Source organism: Astatotilapia calliptera, chromosome 19 (assembly GCF_900246225.1).
Source record: "Astatotilapia calliptera chromosome 19, fAstCal1.2, whole genome shotgun sequence".
NCBI classification, from domain to species: domain Eukaryota; kingdom Metazoa; phylum Chordata; class Actinopteri; order Cichliformes; family Cichlidae; genus Astatotilapia; species Astatotilapia calliptera.
The window spans coordinates 6,660,893-6,684,708 of record NC_039320.1 but is presented as its reverse complement, the minus strand read 5'-3'; the positions used below and the strand labels follow the sequence as shown (position 1 = coordinate 6,684,708).

General features: G+C 45.9%; 1 protein-coding gene across 4 annotated transcripts in view; it reads right to left on the bottom strand.

The window, feature by feature from the left end:
- LOC113012716 (myelin transcription factor 1-like protein) overlaps positions 1–23,816 on the bottom strand; it is a 112,995-nt gene that overhangs the window by 30,401 nt on the left and 58,778 nt on the right. For all 4 annotated transcript variants that reach the window (XM_026153014.1, XM_026153013.1, XM_026153012.1 and 1 more), the window contains 2 exons: positions 10,850–11,319; positions 2,141–3,313 (listed from right to left, as the gene is read on the bottom strand). In XM_026153014.1, the coding sequence (XP_026008799.1) occupies positions 2,141–3,313; positions 10,850–11,319 (1,643 nt within the window). The remainder of the gene's footprint in view (positions 1–2,140; positions 3,314–10,849; positions 11,320–23,816) is intronic.

Sequence of the window (23,816 nt, the reverse complement as noted above, 5' to 3'; positions counted from 1 at the left end):
GGCTGAAAAGGATGGGTGCCTGGTTGGATGGATGAAAGGAAGGGATGGATGGATGGATGGATGGATGGATGGATGGATGGAGGGATGGCTGAAAAGGATGGGTGCCTGGTTGGATGGATGAAAGGAAGGGATGGTTGGATGGATGGATGGATGGATGGATGGATGTGTGGATGTGGTAAAGTGGAAAGAGTTCATAAAAGGCAAAATGAAGAGGGGACATGAAGGCACACCTACTCATTCATTTACTAATGAGTCACCAAACCAAATCTCGTCTCTCATTCATCAGAACAAAGCTCCTCGTTATCCTCGGTGGCCGTCGTCCATCTATGTCACATTACAGAGGCCCATGAATACGGCACATACTGCTCCGTCATGTCTGGCTCTCGTGTCTGGCACCAGGGTAATATCACGTTGATAACACCGAGGCTTCTTTTTAATGGCCTCTTATTACATTGGCTGTTAATGTTTGTATGTTGGAAAAAATTCCCTACTTCCATACGCCTGACCGCACGTGCACACAGACATGATGCTCGTGCCTGCCTCCACTCCTCTTGCAGGGAGTGGAGGCAGCCAAGTGGAAGGCATATTAGAAAGCAGTGGATATTGATTGTGGCTGGGGACGGTCTGCGCTTTGCATAGCAAATGGCCCCCATTACCATACCATCTCTGGATAATTAATGTGCAGTCAGTAGGCCCGTCGTTCGTTATCGGTCATTCTGATACTGTTCAATTTTCATCTCAACCTCATGCTTCTCTCTTCCCCGTCCCGCCCTCTTCCTCGCCATGCTCTACTTTATAAATCACGCACAAGAACCCTGGTCAACGAGTGTCTGCTACCATCTCGCCTGAGGGAAGATGCTATCGTGACGCAGCCGTCTTGCGTCCTCTCATTATTCCAACATTAGCCAGACACAGAGGCCACAGAAGGCCCTTGAAATTAGCATTTGTGTGGCATTTAAGTCGCAATATAAACCTGCTGTGAGATGTGTGGCATTTAAGGTGTGATACCATCCTGCTGTGAATTAGCATGCTCTTATTTGTTGCTCTCATCTGATATCTTCCTTATGGGAGGGAGCAATTTAACCTTGTTAGGCCTGTATATTGTTGTTGTAAAGGATATGATAAGAAGAATAATTAAGAGTTAAACAAAGGAATTTGCAATCAGACCGCTGCGTGAATGCCAATGTAATTTTTCTGTGACTTTACTTTGTGCGCAGTACACAGCATAACAATTAGAACCGAGGGTGTTCTGTAGTGTTTGTACTGCAGGATTAGCTTGATATTTGTCGGTATCAATCTGAATGGTAGCTCATAGCTACTCTCAACAAATTTAAAGAGTTCCCTGCAGAATGAATCCTTTCTGCAGACAGAAGGCCTCTATTTTGTGGTTTCTCCTCCCAAGTGTTTGCACAGGTTTAAAAATAGGCAGCTTTACCCCAAGCTGCATCACAGGGATGAGATTTTCAGTCCTAACAGGCCGTGCAGATTGCCATTACTTATGCCTGACAAGCCTACCCTCTGATGTTTCCATGCTGGCCTATTTTAACAACATAAGCTGCTGCTGCCGTTCCCGCTGCTACCGAGATGCGAATTTCCAAATTGGCTGAAAAAGCTTGTCCTGGGGTTACAGCGAGGTTCCCAGAATGCATGTGGGCTGCCTGGCCTCCAGCACAGGATAGATAAAATACAGAGTTGTCAGGAAAACATTTTACCTGAGCTTGTTAAGGTCTTAACATCCGCCACGTCGCCGGGGACCGGTCCAGGGTTAGGGTTCAGGTTGGGTTTTATTATAGCCACATGCTAAAATTTCTGAAGCTAAAGATGTTCCATTAAGGTGTTGCACAAAGCCCAATGCCAATCCAAACTTTAGTTGGGTTCCCGATGACCTGGTGGAACATGGTGCGATTCTCCCATTTCCATGATACTTTTTGTTTACCAAGCTGGTCGAGCTGATTAACTGTCCTAATTCTCTAAAATGAGCTACACTGTGAAAATGTGGAGGAACTTACCGATCGAACAGTTCATACTGAAAACTGTTCAAACGCTCGGATTTCTTTTACAAAATCAGAAACCACACTGAACCAGCTTAAATGCTGCTGTTGTCGTATGGTGTGCATCCGTGTTTGAGAGAATGGCTCACCTTTATGGTAGAAAGGCTTCTTCATACCATCGGGAAGACGGGCTTTACGCTCAACGCCGTAGCCGTGCCGCGGGCCGTGATCTTCATGGCCATACCTCACCCCGTCTCTTCTTGCAGCCTCGGCAGCCATTTTATCCCTCATTGCCTTGGCGCGTTCGGACTCTAGTGCAATAGCCTTCTCCAGCAGGGACAGATTCCCCTTTGTCATGTCAAACACTTCTTCTGATCGGTCTGAGGTCACAGAGGCCGTGTCCTCATCGAAGTCCCGGTGGTGAGTGTGGTACCGGTCATCGTGTGCACAACTGGAGAAGGCCTTGGAGCGTGGGCTCAGCTGCTCCTCGAGCTTCATGAGATTGTCCATGTCGGAATAGTTCCTATCGAGCATTCGCCTGTCGTCCTGGCTGTTGTGGAAGTCCCCATAGCCGTGATGCTGGGGCTGTTGATTGGGATCCTCACATGAGAAGTGATTTTGCTGGGACGGTGCGTTTCGGTCAATGGACTTTGTTTCGCTGAGTTTCCGAGCGAGGTCGAAGCACTGGTTCCGTAGACACTCCAGACTGCTCAAACACACCTCCTCATCGCTGTTTTCTATTTGTCCATTACTGGTGGTCTTAATTTGTCCATTACCACCGTTGTGCGCATTTACCCCATTGTTCGTGCAGTCAATCGCATCCCCGTTGTTGGCCGTGCCGTCCTCGAACTCCTGTCCGTCCAAGTTGTCGGACAGCACGGCGCCGTGACCCTGTGCCAGCAGTTTGAGGGAGTCCACCGTTTCCCGAACCACGTCGCTGTCGACGTCCAAACTCAGATCGCCCCTCTGAGGTTCATCCCCTTCTTCTTCTTCTTCCTCCTCTTCCTCCTCCTCTTCTTCTTCCTCCTCCTCTTCCTCTTCATCCTCCTCCTCCTCTTCCTCCTCTTCCTCCTCCTCTTCATCCTCAGCACTGTTAGAGGAGTTGCTGTTCATCTCAGACTCCGTCATGGCACGGTTTGCAGCGTCTTCTGCGATCTTGCCCAGGTTCAGGAGCGACTTGGCCACAAGTTCGTCGTAGTTTTCGTACTCATCGTTGTTGTTGTCGTCTTTCTCCGCCGTCGGGCCCGATTTGGAAGTGCTGCTGCCTCCGCCTCCACCGCCATTGCCCTCGGCCCCCTCACCGCTGCTCATCTGATCGTCCTCTGTTGGAAAGAAAGAACAAGCGTCTTGTAATTTCATTTCCGTCATTCTATTTTACTGCTAAATCAGATTTCTGGGCTTGGTCCATCTAAATTGGATAAGGAACTCTTTGCTTCCCCTAATAATTTACTTTGAGAGCCTTAACAGCAGCTTGTGTTCTGAATTGTGAATCAGCACAGGAAGTTAAATGCAGTGGTTTGGGAAAATTCCAGAGAAAGATGCTCTGCTAAATGAGACTCTATCAAACAAGTTCTAGGTTACCCCTTTCCCTACCTCTTAATTTACAGGTCCTCTGGTTATCCTTTAACACCCACCACATCACCAGTGAGCTGCTTAGGGTTAAGGTTGGGTTTTCATCTATGCCTTTATCTGTTTTTTTCATCTGTTAGCCCAAATGGAAACGTTATTAGAAGAAGACACCTTGTTTCAAAGGTGGCGTTGACTACTTTTTCAAACTGTGCTTACTAAGCATTAACTCAGCTGTCCAACTCTCACTCCAAATGATTCCCTGGTGAAAGTTAGCCCTTCACAGGTGGGAAGACTTTTTTTTAAATATGTATCTGTTATAATGATTATTTTCTTTGTTATTTGGCTCAAAAATGACATATACCAACCTACCAACCTTTTCCCATACAGGGTTACAGTTGGCGGCCTGGGGGTTTCCATCAGTGACGACTTAGACCTCAGAGTATTAACAGGGTGATGATATCGCTTGATAATTCTATAAATTGTCAGTCTGTAGTGTGAAAACCGAAAGCGAAACTAAAATCATTGCATTACTGTGAACATTTCTCACAGGACAGTCTAAAATCTAAGAGATAAAATGTTCCCTGTGCACTACCATAAACCCCAAACAGCAGCTATTCATCACGCGCCTGTAAAGTTCCTTTTTTCATTCAATCAACAACATCTTTAGAATTCCTTTCAGTGCCTAATTGATTCTGACAGACTGCGAAAGGTTACTGAACCTCTTCTGTCAGTAATTTCAAGCACTCACTCCTGGAGCACTTCCAATCTCTCCTTTCACATTTCCGCCCCGAGCCGCCAAGAGCACATCGCTCACATTGGCGTCACATTTGCCACTTACATTCCTGCAGAGAAAATGAACCCACAGGCTCACACAGACACATATCTAATGAGAGATTTCATCACTTTTGGTGCAAAGGAGCAAGGCAAAAAAATAATATTAATAATAATAACAATAATTATAGAAAACAATATAACATAATGGAAAAAGCATGTAATTAGTGATGCAGACTGTTTCATTAGTGATGAAATACTACTGCTGGGTTCAAAGACTTAATTGTAATCAAAACAATGATATGAATTTAGTTTTTTTTTCCAAGGAGCTACAAAGGATGAGATCTACATTTTCATACATTGGGGGGTCAAAAGGAAAACATTATGCATCAACTGTGCAACTTGAAGAACCTACTAACAGTTTTTATGAAGACTACGTGAAATCAGCTGTAAACAACTTCTACAATGGTTGCATGACGTTGATATCTCCATCACTGAGATCCTGCGTTTGGCGTGATGATGCTGGATGTTTTTAGCTGATGGATTTATGTCCAAACGTCTTTGCTCACCTCGTTTCAGACCAACAGCCTAAAACCCGGTGACTGCAATCACAGCCACAAAATGGTGACTGGTTCATTCTGGATTTTAGACGTCAAGTAAAGGTGAGAGGTAACCATGACTTTCTACACATACACTGCTTTCCCTGCGCAAACACACTTACGAGCTAACGAGAGCAGCACAGTATCACTGCTTCGGAGCAAGAAGAGGGAGCAGTCACGAATGACCGGCCTTTGACAGTGCAAGGCTTCTTATTCTGCACCAGAGGTTTCATTTTTGATTGCATGGAAACAGTCTGAAGAGCAATCAAGGTGCACAAAAGGGTGAAAGAGATTAAACGGCAAACAGAGTAGTGGTGTTGGGTGACGCTCCAGAACAGCGCCCGTATTTGCCCAGCGACGGAAAGAGGTTTCTGCTTTCCTTCTGCAGACGTAAATGCAGGAAGTCCTTCCAGGCCAATAAAAATCATGATGATTATAAAGAAGGGTTTGGCAACAACAGCACACGGCAGCATGCAAAGCACTTATCAAAAATACATGGTAATCAGGCAGTAGCCACAGAGCGCGAGGGAGAGGCTGCTGACAGGCTGACGAGGCGGTGGCAACAGTCCGCAGTCTCATTGTTAAGGATAAGACCTTGGCTGTGGGCTCTAATGAACACCAGTCTGCAGAGATGTTTTCACATGGCTGCCGAGATGCCACATCAACACGTTGGGTGGGTAGAGCTGCGCGCCAAGCAGGGTTAACACACTCCTCTCTCTGAGCTTCACTCTTAATTGGACTTGAAGGCACTGTCAGGTCCAATCGTGATGCGGGGGTGCAAAGCTGAATCTGCTGGAGAGAAACCTGCCAGATCTGGTGTTGGGCATGCCAGGCGGGGGGGAGACGAGATAACATATGGGGCAGGAGTTTCTCAAATCCCAGTCCCAAACCAGGGGCGCTGTTTTTGTATTTTATCCAAATGAAAGGCAACATTCAGCTGAACCTGGAGCTCAGAAGCTTTTCAAACGAGAAAATAATCGTTTTCCAAAATAATCTGGCTGCCGTTTGAGTAATTTAACATGATTTAGTTCCTTTTAGCCTCTGTCCTAACGATGAAGGTCAAACAATTTCAATGGGGAATAACTGAAAAAAGGCGACTCCATCAATTTAGATCATTTATCCATAATTAGAAGAAGCAATTAATATTATTATTTTTTTTTAAAAAGGAGCTCTCTGAAAAAAAAAAATCAATAAACCAACAGATAATTTGGTCTCAGAGCAGCTGCAGTAAAGGCTCTGAAAATAATATGCAAGGAAAATGTGCAAATGAATGAATGACATTAACAAAGCATATTAGAGAAATAACTAATCACTGTAGGAACAACAGGCTGTGTGGATCAGCCTGTCGGTGCACATCTCTTATTCCAATGCAGAGGTCTGCATTGGACCTTCACCTGTACCGGGCCAACACTACGACATCACAGCTAGGGCTGGGCGATATGGCCTAAAATCCATATCGCGGTATAATTTGAAGCACGTGCGGTAACGATATATATCGCGATATATTCTTTTCTTCTGTATAATGTATTTTCCACACTATAAGGGACACTTAAAATCCTTTAATTTTCTCAAAAATCGAGAGTGTGCCTTATGTATGAATTCTGGTTGTGCTTACTGACCTCGAACCGATTTTGGCTGCAGAAATCTGTTAAAAAATGTTTTAGTACAACTTTGGTAAGCCGCACTGCTTGATGGATTGTCAGAGCATTACGGCTGCCGTAGTGAGGAGCTAATCTCACTAGTAATCTGGGTGCAAAACTCCGTCTGCTTCAGGTCCCAAAGTCAAACGAACACTGAGAGTTAAAAACGGTCTAAATTCTTTAATCTTTAATAAAATCATCAGCGTTGCTGCTTTACCGGGTGTAACAATTAAGTTTAACATCCAGGCATCGATGAAAACAGGATTTATTAAATTTAACAGAGTTAGAAGTTAACAGGAAGTTTGCAGGAAGTTAGCTCGCTCGTTTACACCTAAACATTTCATAGCATGTTCTGACTGAGATTTTTGAAACTAATAAAACGTACAGCTCTGCTACCACTACCAACATAAATGAAGACAGAAAACTAAACAGCAGTGGTGTTTGCAGGGTTACTGAAGTTGGACTACCTGGTATATAATGTTGTGCTACGTGATTGCTAGCGACACAGCTATGTTAGCATAACATTAGCACAGTGAAGCTGAAGGATGAACGCCAACTTTTTTCCACTCGATAAAAGTTAACGTGAGGGATTCTGGTGGTCAGGGACAAATGCAGTCGCATAGCAGGATGCTATACACGGGCCAAACTTCAGTCAGGAGAACAACTGAGATTATTCATCCACAATACGAGGTTAGTTATTAATATACTGCAACAACATGGGAATAGAGCAGCTGCGAGAGAATTCAACATTAATGAATCAATGTTACGGAAGTGGAGGAAGCGCAGTTTTTGGCGATGCTTTTGACCAAAACAGGCGCAGCTTGATGGCATCATTAACATGCCCTATCGCGGTAGAGCGGTATAGTCAAAATCTCTATCGTTGGCCAAATTTATATAGTTTCTATCGTATATCGTTTATATCGCCCACCCCTAAAAACCGCAAACAGAACAAGTGCTGCACTAAAAGCAATAGAAACAGCAAATGGAGCCATTTTTATGAGTAGAAAATATAAACTGTTACCCAACTAATATACTCTTATTTCTGTGTTTGGCAGTGAATTTGGTTAGCTGAGCACAGCAACCGCTGCTAGTCTGGCTTTCACAGCACTTCTTGAGATGTTCACCATGATTCAGGAACAATTTATCCTCCACAAACTCAACACAGTTGTGCACTGGTTGGATTTTAAACAGCTTTTTCAGCTTTTGAGTTGAAATGCAAAGACAGCATCTTCACCTGCATTCTTTCTGACGGCCAGCAGAGGGCGGCTTGTCCGACTGTACAGGGAGTGCAGAATTATTAGGCAACTTAACAAAAAACAAATATATACCCATTTCAATTATTTATTTTTACCAGTGAAACCAATATAACATCTCCACATTCACAAATATACATTTCTGACATTCAAAAACAAAACAAAAATAAATCAGCGACCAATATAGCCACCTTTCTTTGCAAGGACACTCAAAAGCCTGCCATCCATGGATTCTGTCGGTGTTTTGATCTGTTCACCATCAACATTGTGTGCAGCAGCAACCACAGCCTCCCAGACACTGTTCAGAGAGGTGTACTGTTTTCCCTCCTTGTAAATCTCACATTTGATGATGGACCACAGGTTCTCAATGGGGTTCAGATCAGGTGAACAAGGAGGCCATGTCATTAGTTTTTCTTCTTTTATACCCTTTCTTGCCAGCCACGCTGTGGAGTACTTGGACGCGTGTGATGGAGCATTGTCCTGCATGAAAATCACGTTTTTCTTGAAGGATGCAGACTTCATTCCTGTACCACTGCTTGAAGAAGGTGTCTTCCAGAAACTGGCAGTAGGACTGGGAGTTGAGCTTGACTCCATCCTCGACCTGAAAAGGCCCCACAAGCTCATCTTTGATGATACCAGCCCAAACCAGTACTCCACCTCCACCTTGCTGGCGTCTGAGTCGGACTGGAGCTCTCTGCCCTTTACCAATCCAGCCACGGGCCCATCCATCTGGCCCATCAAGACTCCCTCTCATTTCATCAGTCCATAAAACCTTAGAAAAACCAGTCTTGAGATATTTCTTGGCCCAGTCTTGACGTTTCAGCTTGTGTGTCTTGTTCAGTGGTGGTCGTCTTTCAGCCTTTCTTACCTTGGCCATGTCTCTGAGTATTGCACACCTTGTGCTTTTGGGCACTCCAGTGATGTTGCAGCTCTGAAATATGGCCAAACTGGTGGCAAGTGGCATCTTGGCAGCTGCACGCTTGACTTTTCTCAGTTCATGGGCAGTTATTTGGCGCCTTGGTTTTTCCACACGCTTCTTGCGACCCTGTTGACTATTTTGAATGAAACGCTTGATTGTTCGATGATCACGCTTCAGAAGCTTTGCAATTTTGAGACTGCTGCATCCCTCTGCAAGATATCTCACTATTTTTGACTTTTCTGAGCCTGTCAAGTCCTTCTTTTGACCCATTTTGTAAAAGGAAAGGACGTTGCCTAATAATTATGCACACCTGATATAGGGTGTCGATGTCATTAGACCACACCCCTTCTCATTACAGAGATGCACATCACCTAATATGCTTAATTGGTAGTAGGCTTTCGAGCCTATACAGCTTGGAGTAAGACAACATGCATGAAGAGGATGAAGTGGACAAAATACTCATTTGCCTAATAATTCTGCACTCCCTGTATAGAAGTCTACATGAAAGCGAGCCTGCTGCCGGCCTCACATCTCAGCTCAATAAACACTGCTCTGATACGTTTCTGGTCTCAGTCGCTGGTTTAAAGTCTTACTGAGTAAAACACGATGCTTATTTTGTAGTTTATGTCTTAACTGAGTGGAAAAAAGGAACAATAAAGGTGGGTATGCTGCAGGTCACTTTAATGCCTATGCTCCCTATAGCTCATTAGGCATAGTTCAAAATAACCAACATGGCAATGATGGGAACACAGTGCCTGCATTCGTTTATAATCTTCCTGCCATGATCAGCCTTTGTGCTGAGTGAAATTTTAACCTTCCAATTAATGCAGAGACACTAAAACGTTATTTATTCAAACACATGCTTTGTTACCTGTCTCACCTGTTGATGGCTATTTTTGCTACAGGTTTGTAGCATTAGCACCAGAATTTCCTGCAAATTCCATGGGAAGAAATGGTGACTAACATCCGTGAGCTGCATCTGGCAGTCACTGGTGAAGTTACTAGCTGCCCTTTCATTCGCCACTGACTTTTGGTTACATGCGTAACCTCGGTTCCAGCTTTGAGCCGAGCAAACGTGTTCCAGCTGTTTGGGCCTGGCGCTGGTCTTTTTGAGGCAGAAATACATGGAACCAGTTCTAGATCAGGCACCGTGTCCACTGGACCTGTGGTCCCCAACCCCCTGGGCCACAGACCGGCCCCTGAGTCGTTTGGTACCAACTCACGGGTGTGAAATTTATGGTTTTCAGGGTTTTTATCGTTAATTCAGTTTCCTGTGTTGTAGTTGTTCGTCTTATTTTGAAATAAATATTTACGCGTTACCATAGCGACCTGACAGGGGAAGAGAGGAGGGGCAGAGAGGAGGATGTTACTGTCAGTGTTGTTGGTGCATTTCAGAAGGACGCTGCTAATAAAGCTACACAATTACACAGTGAATTCATGTTTACTATTATATTTACCAAATACCACAGTTTTTGTCTCGGTCATATTGTTTTATTTTGTTGTGTTTATCCGCAACACCTTAAAGGCCGGTCGTGAAAATATTGCGTGACATTAAACCATCTGTGGGGCAAAAAAGGCTGGGGGGCCGCTGCTGCAGGGTGTGTTTCCACTGTGACAACGTTTCTATAACCAGACGAACTAGCCTACATTTTGACAGACTTGATAACTGTTTGGATACTTTATGTCATGGAGGACAGAGTCTGTGGGCTGCATCTGTGAATCACTGATGAGTTTCTTCCAGTCACCCCTCCCATATCCACTAACAGCAGTACTGGCACCAGTGTTTTAGGGGTGGAAATGCACAGAACCAGACCAAAATGTCATTCTCCATGGAGTCAGAGGACTCACCTCCTCTGAGGCAGTGTGTGTGAAAATGAGAACTGGCACAACCTCCCACCTCAAACACAACGATGGGAGTTGTTGTGCAGCAGTAAGCTGCTGCCTGTGAGGCCGGCTGGACCTGCACAGCCGCTGCTTCAGTGGAAAGTGGCATTAAAACGTGCCTTTAAACCCTTCACTGAAGGTACTCTTACCCATTATGCCTAACACGTTATATCAATAATTAATCATCAATAACAATAACAGGTGGAAATGACGGTGCTCTCACCTTGCCCTTGATTCTGCTCTCCTTCCTCCTCCTCTCCGTCTTCATAATCCACCTCTTCTACTCCTTCCTCCTCCTCCTCTTCTGCCTCCACCACCCTTCCTTCATCACCCTCCTCTTCTTCTTCCTGCTCCACCTCTACCTCCTCCTCCTCTGCTTCCTCTTCCCCCTCTCCATCCCCTGTCTCCACCTCCCCGTCCTCGTGCTCCATTTGCTCTACATTGTAGTCCATGTAGGCTTCTACCTCCTCCTCTTCCTCCTCCTCCACTTCCCCCTCCTCCTCCTCATCCTCTACAGCTCCTTCCTCCTCCTCTTCCTCCCGGTCATCCATCTCCTCGGTTCCGTCCGTCTCGTAGCACTCCTCCATTGTGGAGTTGTCCATGTCATCAAGGTAGGTGCTCCTCTTTGGGGATGTTTCCAAGGTTTGTCTGTCTATGCTCTTCCTCTTCTTGGCCAGAGGGCAGCCGTACACACTGCAGAGGAGAGATAAGAGGGCAGCCGTTAGCCGTTAGCACCACCTGCCCATAAACGTTCACTCTGGTTTGTGCCGGGGCCTGTGCTGCGACGCTGTGGTTATATAGTACATCGCTCAGGAGCAAAGAAATATTCAGAAGATCAAACTTTGCCCAAACGGCCTTAATTAGACACGCACTCATTAACTGATAAACAACAAAACGCAAAGATGTCGACTCTCTATCTGTGCAGGGAAACAAAAAGCAGAAGATCTGGTTTAGTTTCCACATTCATTGATATTCAGGTACCATCAGTTTGCTCTTCCGGCAGGAGAAAATCACTGTGCATGCCCTGCAAACACTTTGTTCCAAACTGATATGTCCTTGTTCCCAAGTGAAGCAAAACACATCTGCCTGTCTGGAATTGACTGTAAGGGGAAACAGACAACCTGTAGCCTGATTAATTGAATCTTGCCGAGGCACCTCGGGTTTTAATGTATTCTCCGGCTCCCCCCGGCAGCAGGGGGACAGATCCTAATCTGATAATCTGATAATCTGTGTATTTGCCCCGGCTATTGATCACAGGGGCTTAATCCATTTGATTCATCAAACCTCGGAGAGTCCCGACTCCTACTGGGCCCCCCGAGCCGCCCGTGTGTGCGACCGTTTGTGTGTGTCGTGGCTGCGCACGCACATTTGGCACGTTAGAACAAAAGCACCACACAGTCAGAATTATGATGAGTTCTGCTGAGTGTTTTGGCCATCAAATAAACCCCCTGTCCAGGCCCGAGTGCGAGAGAGCTAAACACGCTTTGGGCATGTTCACTCGGCTGTGAAATATCCCTGGCTCCCATTTTTACAACCTCTGGATGTTTCCCCGGGTTCTGCGCTACTTAGAGTGGGACCTGATGTGAACGAATGGCACAGGCGGCACGCGAGGGGAGAAAATGGCAACTGTTAGTCGCTGTGAGCTACTTTTGTGCTGGGAAAAACTCATCGCAGTGGTCAGACGGTCTCAGGTACCCCTTTTTGTTTCCTCTCTTCCTCTGCTTCATCCAATATCCTCTCCCTTGTGCTCTCTCTTTCTTTCTTTCGCCCATCAGTCAGTCAGCTGGCAGGCTCAATCTCGCCCAGCCCTGAAATTCCTTAATGGTCTGACCCCCTGCACCCCCCGCAACCAGGGGGCTCATTTCATTAATCTAAGCCCACATGGAAACTCATTCCCTGCCTGACAACCTCTCCCCCAGGGCAGCGAGAAGGTCTGCAGGACAGTGAGGGAGGGGGCGGTGGCGTGCTGCAGCACAGTGATCAATAGTGCTTGTGACCAAACATCTCAAAAGCACATTAAAATGCCACTCATCCCAGCCCCTCTGTTCCAGCGCCCTCTCCAAATAAATCAAGGGCCGGTCCCAGCAGGTTAGCGGCTGCCAAGGCAGGCGGGCTGGCAGGAGGGGGGGATAGGTGAGTGGGAGGAGTGGGGGGAGTGGGGGAGCGGTGTGAAAAGCAGATAAACACCTCACCCCTCCTCCCTCCCTCTGTCTTCTAGTCCTGCAGTTCCACCTTTATTTTAGCAGTGAAGCAGTCCTGCAGGCGACCAGTGCAGCACCGTGTGCAGGATACCGTCGGCCTGCGTGTTCTCTATGTCATGTATGTTGTCCTGCAGCTGAGAGAGCATAAAAACTGTTTGCCCAAGTGTCAGTGTAGACACAACAAAGCAGCCTTTGACATGCTGAAACTACAAGTGTCCACCTTATCCACTCAAAGCAGCGCCCCTGACAGCAGCTCCGCCCCTCCCCAAAACACAGCAGATGGGCTGAGGCCTCAGTCACATACGCCTCTGATTGGTGAATGGTTGGTGAGTGGTTGGTGAATGGTTGGTGAGTGGTTGCTTGAGGTCGCTGGCTGTTGCCAAGTGAACTGGGTTGCAAAGAGTGTGCAGCACCAAAACCCTCGATGTTATTGCTTTGGTTGCTCACACACTGCCGCTGCTGACATGCACATTTTGCATGGAAGATGCAGACTGATCTGCAAACACTTGACTCGTGCTCTCTGAGTTGAAGTGAAGCTCGAAAAAGTGCAACGCAAACCAGAAACTGAGATGTTCTCCTTCAAAGTAAAAGTCTAGCGTCACCGCTGACACTAAGCATTTTCAATAGGTGCATCTTTTACTTTGAAGGTAAATGGTCACTGTTTCCAGTTTGCATCAATGTTTTCACAGCGTTTTTTAGAAAACTACAGGCGACGACAGCAGAGGATTTGCAGCCTATTTCACCTCCAGCAACCAGGCAGGGAATATATATTTTTCCCTAGCGACTGGTGGTTACCATGGGATTACTGACTGGTCTCTAGGCTTGCATTATCGGAGTCTCACCATCTATTTCACAGGTACCACCAGGAACCAGTTGCAGCCAGTTGGTTCATTTTCCCCTAGCAAGTGGCGGCTATCAGTCAGTGCTCAGGCCTGAGTGACCGAGGCTTTAGCTAGCTCTCTGTATTCATCTGAAGCCTCTGAAGCTACCAGTGTTGGTTTTTGTGGAGTCTGCTGCGGTCGTTTGGTGACGTCCTGATTAGTCGGCTCTATTGCTAAGCTTACGTTAGCCAGCGTCGCTCAGTGTTGGGAAGCACTGCAGCGAGGCTCTCGGGGAACGAACGTGAGCCTTTTATCTCCTGGATTTTCAGACAAACAAAAGTTGGGCAATGTCTCGTATTTTAGACTGCGTTATCCTGTGTTCACAAATTGGCAATAAAAAAGCGTTTAATACCTGAAAATGCTGCACGGAGCACGTTTGACTTGGTGTTTGCTGTCAAGCATTCAGCGCCGGCTCAGTGGCTGACAGGTATTAATGTGACTACACCTGAATCAAAACAATGCTGTTGAATTGCTATAATTGCTCTGCAACATCAGCTAATGGATAGCAAATAATAACTGCTGGCTTGTGTATTTTTCATTGTAGTTTTAAAAGGAGTCGAGTGCGCTTCATTATTTCGGGTCAGGCTTGTACAAACAGGGATGCCTTTTAGCAGAGCGTGAACAAGCTTTAAAACCTGACGCTGCTGAAAGTTCCGCCTACGGTCCAACAGACATTTGGATGCCATTAAAGAGCTCCGGCTCGCTGAGAGCAGCCACACAGATTCTTATGTAAATGACTTTTAATCACGCTGCCGTTGAGGAGCGCTGCATACAGAGCGCCCGGCTCTCAGGTGTCCTCTCGTCCCTGAGCCGTCAGCTCGTTGTGACACGGTGAAAGGTTTGTTTGCCCTACGATGACTAAGCCACAGGAAGCCTCCGCAGCTCGGCCATCCCACGTTCCCTGGCTCCATCGCTGTGTGACCTTGGCTGCGACGTTCGTCATCACAGGCACTGCATCCCACTCGCTTCACTTGGCAATTAAAATTCCAGAAATAATTAAAAAGAAATTCTGCAGTCACTGTGCAGACAAAGGAAGGCGATGAGAAAATACTGCACCATCCTGAGTTTGCTTTTGCTTTTGTCCCCCCGGCAGCATCACAAAGTCCTCCAAGAAGAGTGAGCCGTACGAGAGGTAGTAATCAAAGAAGAAAAGAGCCTCAGATCACAAAAAGACCACTTCATATTTCATGGAGTGGGCATCCTTGGCATTAGAAGATGGAACAAATTCTATTACAGTGTGAACAAGTGGCCTTTTAATGCAGAAAAGAAACCTTTTGGATACGGAGAGGGCCCCATTCTCTGCGATTTAATGTGAGGCGGGGGGGAGGGTGGCGGCAGGAGAGGGAGAGCTCCTGTTTGGCTAATTTTGGGTGACAGTTGAGCGACTGCTGGAATGCGACAGCGTTCCACGGTGCCTTTATTAGCAGTCATATTAGCGGCTGTTCGCAGCAGGGGCAAAAGCTTTAGCCAGTCATTAGCATCACACACTATTTGTCTCCGTGACGCACGGATGAGGCAGCTGCTGCTGCTTTTTCCCTCTCTCCCTCGTCATCTCCTCTTGTCACCAAACATTCCCACCTCAAATCTCTCTGTCTGTTTTCACCCCGGCTCCTTTCTCGGCTCATATTTTAGAATAACATTACAGGTCAGCATCCTTCATCCTCATTTAGAGTCACAGAAGGTTCTAAAAAGGTTACCGAACTTCAGTGTCGTGACCTACAGGGACGAACACTTTTGATGTCTGTCATCCCACTGTTCTTTAAAGAACACAGCACTGTGATTGGGAATTTTCTGGAACATTAGGCAACATCCATTCTGCCAGCAAACATTCCCAAAACATCCCGGGAGTCTAAATTGTGAAGTTGCTCGATGCAGACACTCTGTGGAAAGGGAACGTCTCCTAAATATTTCTAGAACGTCCAAAAGTCCACTGAGTGTCTGCCTCCGCATCGTGAGCAGAACTAAAGGTTCTCCAAACATCCTGGGGAACCTGAAAGGGAACTTTAAGACTGGTTCCCTGAAAATCCCGAGAACAACTTGACTGTCCCCTCGTTGTTCATGAAATAAGCACAAACTCAGACCCCATCAGGTCTTTTAAATGCTCCCAAATATCTCCTGTGTAATCCTGCACAAAAAAAACAAACACATGCAGCGTCATCTAAAAGTGGGGACTTTTTTGTTTTCATGTGCACATAGCTGACCTTTGACACTGCAGCGTTGTACTGAGACAATATTAAATGTTCTTGACTTCTCAAAGGGATTTTCTTATTTTACCAACAGGCGTCCATCCTGAAGGTGTCCTCTGTGTTACGCTGTCATGTGACCCATGAATAAACAGAACTGGACATCCTCTTAAACGCACATTAAACGAGCAGCTTAGATCCATATGTGAACATCCTGATTAAGTCCTCGAAACCTCTCAGCGTCACCCATCGGGAACCATACAGGAACATTATCGAAACAAATGTCACATAAGAACGATTTCATGAGACCGACTTGGAGCCATATGCGAATGTTTGAGATGTTCTCACGTGTCCAATGTGGAAACATATGCTGATGTCCTCTGTGTAATGTCACCAATAAAGAAATTTAATATGGAAGTTTTTGAACACCCTTTCCTGACCGCTCTCATGGGAATGATGGATCCATGTGGGAACACCGCCTGAACATCCCAAATTCACCATCCATGTTACGTTGAGACTAACAAACAAAACAACTGGAAAGTTTAAATAAGAACAGCTGAGCCTCATATGTGCACATGCTCAGTACGTTATTGTTCTCATGGAACCACTTGGAATATTCTCTAAACATCCCAAATGTCATCCATGTAGTTTAAAACAGGAAAAACAGAATTCCCTTTTAAACTCTACAGGGAACGTCTGCATAGGACCGACCTGGACCAGTGGGGAACCATGAGGGAACGTTCTTTGTAGGTCCCACATGTCTTGTGTGTAGTGCTGCACTGAGCATTTCCAATAGCTAGAAGAAGATTCTTATGAAGTCCTGAACAAAATGTTCCCAAAGGGCCAATGAGGAACCACGTGGGAACCTGAAACACACTAAATGTAATGTAAAGGAACTAACATGTAGATGTTCTCTTAACGTCACGCAGAGCCCTTTAAAGAGCAGCATAGAATGTTCTTGATGTTCAGTATCGTTTGAGAACCGTTAAAGAAACACTCAGCTCCGTGGATTTCCTCCCATATTTCCACCTCCTTTCCCATTTTCTCATTCTTCGCAGCCTCTCTGTCTGCCTCCACAGAGCACAGCAGAGATGGAGGGAATGCACCACCTCTAACTGTGCTCCCTATCCAGCAGGAGGATCTATAGACATGTGTGGCAGAGCCCTGTCTCCATGGTGATACCCTCCAGAAATCCATGAGGGATTCACCATCCTCACCGCCAGCCAGCGAGGAGAAAGGAAAAATGAGAGGGAGGCAGAGCAAATGGGGGAGCAAAATGGGAGGCTATAGGAGGGAGGCAGAGGGAGAATGTATGTTTCTGTGCATGTTTGCATGCATGTCCTCCAGTCTTCTGTGTGTGTGCAGAAATATGGAGAATCTATGGCAGCAGAGTTGAAATGAGAAGAAGAGTTGTGTGTGTGTGTGAGAGTGTGAAAGAGGAGAGAGGATCATTTCAGAGCTGTCAGGCTTCTCCCGCGAGCAGCCGAGAACAAAAGGCAGCGTCTCGGTGCAGGAGGCTCAGCGCATGGCAGACGCTGCAATTTGGGGCGTTTTCTGGCTCCAGCTTGGATATCAGCTGCTATCACCCATTCACACCCCAACACACACACACAGATTCAGCAGAATAACTGTCAGACTGTCCTAAAGCTCATGAAAAATTACTTCGGAGCAGCGGTCTTGGAATAATCCTCACTGTCAGGGAAACTTACATGATGTTTGTAGGTGTTGCGGTTCCATGTCCACTTGGATTTACGCACACGCGTTAATAATGAAAGCATCATTTAACTGTAATCTTTTCGTGTTTCGTTTCTCCAGGAAGCATTAACATGCCACAGTCCCCGTTTCTTCAGCCGGTAATTTAAATGATTTCAGACAGCGGGCGCGGCGGTGGAGAGGCTGAGAGGCAGCGGGCCCCCAAAGACTCTCTGCTCATGTCTGCTCGCTGCTGCAGCTCTAACGTGCAGCCTGCAGCTACTAAACCCAACTTTTAGTCAAATACTCCACTTGCTCTGCCTCGACTCTTGCCGTTAACTCTTGCTCTTGATTTTATCCGAGCCTTGGCTGGTGTCCTTACTCCCCGCTGCCTGTCGAGTCTCCTCCTTTATCCCGAGCCTGGCGAGAGCCCGGGAGCTCAGCTCGGCTGAGACGCACAACAGTGGCGAGAAATCAGCCTCACGTGTGCTGAGCAACATCTCCCTGCAGTCGCCCTCATTCCTAAAATGCTCAGTGTCATTGCCGTGGTCTCATACGCTAACATCTCCTGGTACATGTGTGTGCACGGTGCTCAGTCATCCAGGTCACGGAGGCAGCTGGACTTCTTTTCTTTTTCCTGGACACTGCTAATACAGTTTGGGTCGATAGCTATGCAGCGTTGATCTGACTGCATTACATGTAGATTCAACTTTGGTCAGGTTTGTGACATAAATCTGTGTCCTTGACCCAAAGTCAAGCATGCTTTCAGTGGCTGTTTGGCTCTGGGTGGGTGTTTGCTACTTGTCCACAGTCCTGTTTGTGGTCTTCATGGACAGGTGCTTTCTGCATCATGGTGTGTCCATCTGCATGCGGTCGAGTGTGAAGAAGCTGGTCCAAACATTTGCACCTCCAAGTTTAAGGCCATGATTCTCTACTGGGAGATGGTGGACTGAGTCCTTTCATCTTATCAGCCTGAGCACCACGCTTGAGCGAGGAGCATCTCCGTGTCTTTATTATGGAGCTTTTATGGGGCTGTGATGGGACAAGACGGGCCAGGGTTTTTCTCGTTGTACCACATGAAATGCCGAAAGAGTTGAAGGAGGAAATTTATAGCTTCAGAGCTGCAATGGTTGTTCTTTGTCCTGTTGGGTTACGTTAAACTAATGCCTACCACACACTGGAAGACATCTAAAGACAGCCAAGAGTCAGTTTTTAATCAGAGAGTAGAGGATTTTGCAGAGATATAGGATCTTACGGGGTCACTTTTTGCAGCTAAAGTCCCTTTAAGATGATTTCCCTTCATGCTTCTGGTGGAAATTCAGAAGCAGAAGCAGCTTTTGTGTCTGCTGTGGTTCGTTCTGGAAAAACGAAAAGAAAAAGAAGATGCTGCAGAAGCTCTGTGGGGAAACAGAAGAGCTCCTGTTGGTTGTCGATGATGTTCGTGTGGGTGATTTTGACCATTTGTATAAATCTGAACAGATGAAAATTAATATCTAACATCAGCTCTGTGACCAGCCTACAACAAAGCATGGAGGTGACTGCAGCTCGCCGTGACTTTAGCACAACTGTCGGGTTTTCCTCGCTGTGAACATTTAAATTGCTTAAAAAGTCTTTTGGACTGAAGCTGAAATAACTACAATGACATGTGATTTTCACTTACTGTGTACCTCATTGTGAGTAAATAACTAAATACTCTGAGCACAAATGCAGTATTTATCATATATCATGAAGTATTTGTGTTTCGAGGCCCCTGAATTAACTCCGAGGTCGGAGATTTGGTCGATTATTGATCTGTGTTTATCGTACAAGCTACTCTGCATAATGTTCCAGCAGAGCTGGAGGCAGGGAGCTCATCGGGCAGCAGAATCAGGGGGTGTAATGTGGCTATCTGTCATGCTGCAGCTAAAATCACTCCTGGATTAGCCAGGTAAGGAGTCTCTCCACAAGCGTAATGACTTCAATCAATCACCCTCAACTCAGAGGAGCGCACAGGGAAGCCGGTGAGTTAGCTGCTGGCCTATCTGCCATTTTGGAAAGGAGCTCCTTCTCGTGGTTAGCCCATTTATTCGGATGAGCAGATTTGTTCCTTATACTGGATATACTGCTAAAACCTGCAGCACGAAGCTGTCTTTTTAAATCAAAGTGCACATCTTCATGTCCCATTTCTCCAGATTTCCATCTCCAGCAGGAACCAGCAGACTTTCTGCTGAGAGCCACGGAGCAGCTGGAGAACAGAGAACGTATGGATGCACCGACGCACGGCTGCTTTCGCTCTTTTCGTGAGATTTGTCGACAATAACAAGAAACACCAGCCTCATCTTTTACCGAATACTGGCGTTCAGAATAAAGCGTCTGCCCTTTGTGTGTTTCATTGTGATTCCCACTCTGTGCCATGTTTACTAAGCCCTGTCTCTCCAGCAGTGGAGGAGGAGGAGGGCTTTTTGACATTGATGTAATTTAGTTGGCAGCTGCTCTAAGGGAAGGGCTGGCCAGAGGAGGCAGGCGGGGGGGAAGGGAGGGCTGGTGGTGGGTTCAGGGGTTAGGGGTCAGGATGTGCCCGGGCCTGAAGCTGGCCCTGAGCAGCTGCCTGCCCCCCGCCTCCCCTCTTCATGCCCATCATGTCCCCCTGGCACGCTCCGCGCTCATCGCACATGATCTGTTATTCCCTTTGATGTCTTTCCTCAGGGATGCGGTTATTAAAAAAGAAGAAAAAAGAGGATGAAAAAAGCATAAACACCACCTGTTTATCTGACGCCGGGTGATGTCAGAAAGGTAGTCTGCAGGCTTGTCATAATATGCACAGGAGGCAAATAAGGGGGAATAAACAAATGTCATCAAAAAGGAAGTCGCATGTGTGTGCCACTGTACATTTAGCAGCCCTGGCTTTGAAATGCTTTCAAAGGCTTTTTTAAAATGCATTAAAGGTTCATACAAGGAAACAACAGACAGCAGAAAAATGCACAGTTATTCTCTCACACAGGAATTTAGGCCTACCAATACCCCAGGGGGTACGTCTGCAGTATCCTAGGCTGATAAATTCAACTTATCTCACAAAACGAGAAATTACAGTTTAACAACTGAGTAAACATGAAGAGCTGAAAGCTGCCTAAAAGTAAAGGATACACAGTGGAAACAGCCAAAATGCACTCATGTAAAAAGTGACAGAAATGGTGAACTCGCTAAAAGTAGTGCTGCTAATATCAGTCATAACTGTTGACCAACACTAGATGACTGAAACAACCAGCTAACATTATGATTTAAGCCCCTCCCATCTTCCTCCAATTTTCAACAACATAAAAATGACCAGAATTAAAACAACTTAATAATCCTGTCTCATCATTTTCAGCTGCATCCTCACATTTCTGCACAATTAAAGAATCATATCAGACTGATATGGAGCAAATAAAACACGATGAAAACACCTCCCTGCATAAAAAAACTGCATTATTGGCAAACTGCACATAACGCATTCAAAGTAAAAGCAATTATTAATAATAGTAGTAATAATATGATTATAATAATAGTAATTATTCTACAAATGTCCCACACCAGTGTTACATGGATCAATATTACCGCTGCAGATGTTTAAGGCTGATCGAATTTTAAAAAGTGTATAAAGTATTTAATTTCCAATGATGCACCAAATTCCACAAAGTCATATGCTTGTTGTGGCTAAGATAAAAACAGCTGTTAATGAGGTTTTCCTTCAAATATATTAATAGCAATAAAGCCACAGCAGAGTTAAAAGGCTTTGAGCTCTGTGACATGGCTAACTGTTCATATCTACGGGGGATTAAGACAATAATGGTCACACTTTGTACAGTCAACTATGTTCACCTGTTTCAGTGACTTGATGTCAAGCGGAGTTCATCCTGCTTCCAGAGACTGGAACACTGCCTGCTAGAAGAATAGCTAACAGCTAATAATAGTGGAATAGTTAGCTAAAACATATTGACTGAACCTTTGAAAATGGTGATTTAACAAAGTGAATAGCTGTTAAATGGAGCAGTAAAGGGTTGTGACTGTTCACATGTGGTAAACTAAATACATACTAACTGGTGAAGTAAGCGTAAAGCTGAATCAAATCTAGTTTAAAATGAATTAAAACGGGCACATTTTCACATGAAGGAGTTCACTGAGTGAAAAAGGACTCACTGCTCTGACGTGCAGTAGGCACAGGAACAGGAAATAGTAACCTTATAATGCGCTGTTTACACCATAGTTCCTCTGGTTGCACGTGACAGCGACCGATGTCTGACCGGCTCCGTCATCATACTGTGGGAATGATAACAATTGCGTCGGAGCCAAACCGAATGAACCCCGAGGCTCCACATGAAGTCTAAAGTGTAGAAGCTAATGACAGAGCTGACAGATCCGACCGACTCTGTTCTTTCACCCTCAGCCCACACTGTCTTTTTGGTGATATAAAGCTTTCCCATTAAATATGGAAATTTCTGTTTCGGTGACAGATACATCACAGAGGGGGGCTGATGGCAGAGACGGTGTTTTTTTGGAAGGGGAAGTGGCAGATTTTGATTAATGCGACCTTATCTGGTTCTGCACATGGAGGCAGAGGGGTTCCTGAGCTTGGCGGGGGTGGATGGCTGCCTCGTTCTCTCTTCACAGTCACTCTGCTTCTGTCTTCTCTCCATTTTGCGGTGAGCTCGCTCGTCTTCTATCTTTGCTTTAATGTCTTGTAGTTGCACTGTCCTTTAGCTTCACGCGGCCTTCAGATAATTCTGTCTGATTCCTTTCGTCCCCTCTTCACCTCTTCACTCTCTTCATCTCTGTACCGATCCCACTTAGCATTTCCCTGTTTCTGTTAAAGCTGCTCATCTCTCTGCTGCTCCATTGTATCTTCAATTTCCATATCTGTTTCTCTTCCTGCCAGGCAGAGAGCGAGGTGCAGTGTTGCTGCTTCCCCTGTCGCTCCATCACCACCTGGCCCACTTCCAATGCTTTTAGTGAGCGCTATCTGTCAAGCTATGAATAATACAGGCCCAAGGCTGGCGTTAGCTTGCTAGCTAGCTATGTGGAATCCAAATGAGGTCTACAGCAGGAAGAGAGCACTTGACTTTTAGCTCGCTACCACGCTCCCCCTACCAAGACAGGCAATTACTCAGCCCACAGCCCCAGCTGCAGTCGTGGCAATCATAAACGCAACCCCTCACATCCCCCGTCTGCACGCACACACTTTGCATGTATAAGTAGGCGCGCGCTCCATCTCCATCCTGCACAGACATTGTCTATGCAGAGACAGAAAGTCCATATATGACAGGAAATCCATAGCTTTTCAGGCGGTGAAAAGAAAAACTGAAATTGTGAAAATCTCCAAATATATTTTGGCAGTGTTTTCACACAGGATGATGATGATGATGATGATGATGAAATCAGGGCGCTGGCTTTAAGTGGAAAACTCGTGGCCGCCTACAAATGGTAACGCCGCAGGAGCAGATGTTTGATGAGGCAAATTTAAAGTGCCAAGTGACACCAAAGGAACTCATTTAGGAGCCACGGAGATCTATTAATCAGCTGCGGCGTTACTTCATCATGCCTTATCTGCAGATTAACAGGAGACACATCGTCCACCTTTATCGCACCTGTTCCAGAGTTATGGCAGAAGGCTGAGAGGGCTATCAGGTATGTGACACGTGTACGCTCGTATAATTAGCTCAGCACCATGGCATCCTAAGGTGACAGCGTTAACCCATCCATCATTGCTTCTAATCACTCATTGGTGGAGTGTGGGCTGTAATTACAGAGCGCTAGGCAACGGCAGGCTTCACAGGTAAAAATAGTCATGCAGGATGAGAGACTTGTGCATGAGTTTGGCATGTGGTGTGTGGGAAAATGTGTGTGTATACATGCCTGTGACTACGGAGGTAATGAGATCTAGTTAGTGATGCTCCAGAGTGTCTTATTAACAAATAATAACAGCACTCCTTTGTTTTTACCTCTCCTCCCATCTATTATTCACACCTCACAGATTCACTCATGATTCATTTATACAAGCATCTTGTGCAACCTAGAAACTAAATGTCACCCAAAAACATCCCCGTCAGATGTTGCTGTGGGTACGCGTTTCCGTGTGCTCGTCGCTCGCTCGTGGCGTGCAGGTTTGACTGCGTGAAATTGGTCCTGCGTCACATAGAAGCAGCATTTCCAGTGAACAATTTGGACTCGTGCAATCTGCCTCCACTTGTGCATGCACACATAAGTGCAAATGATAGAGT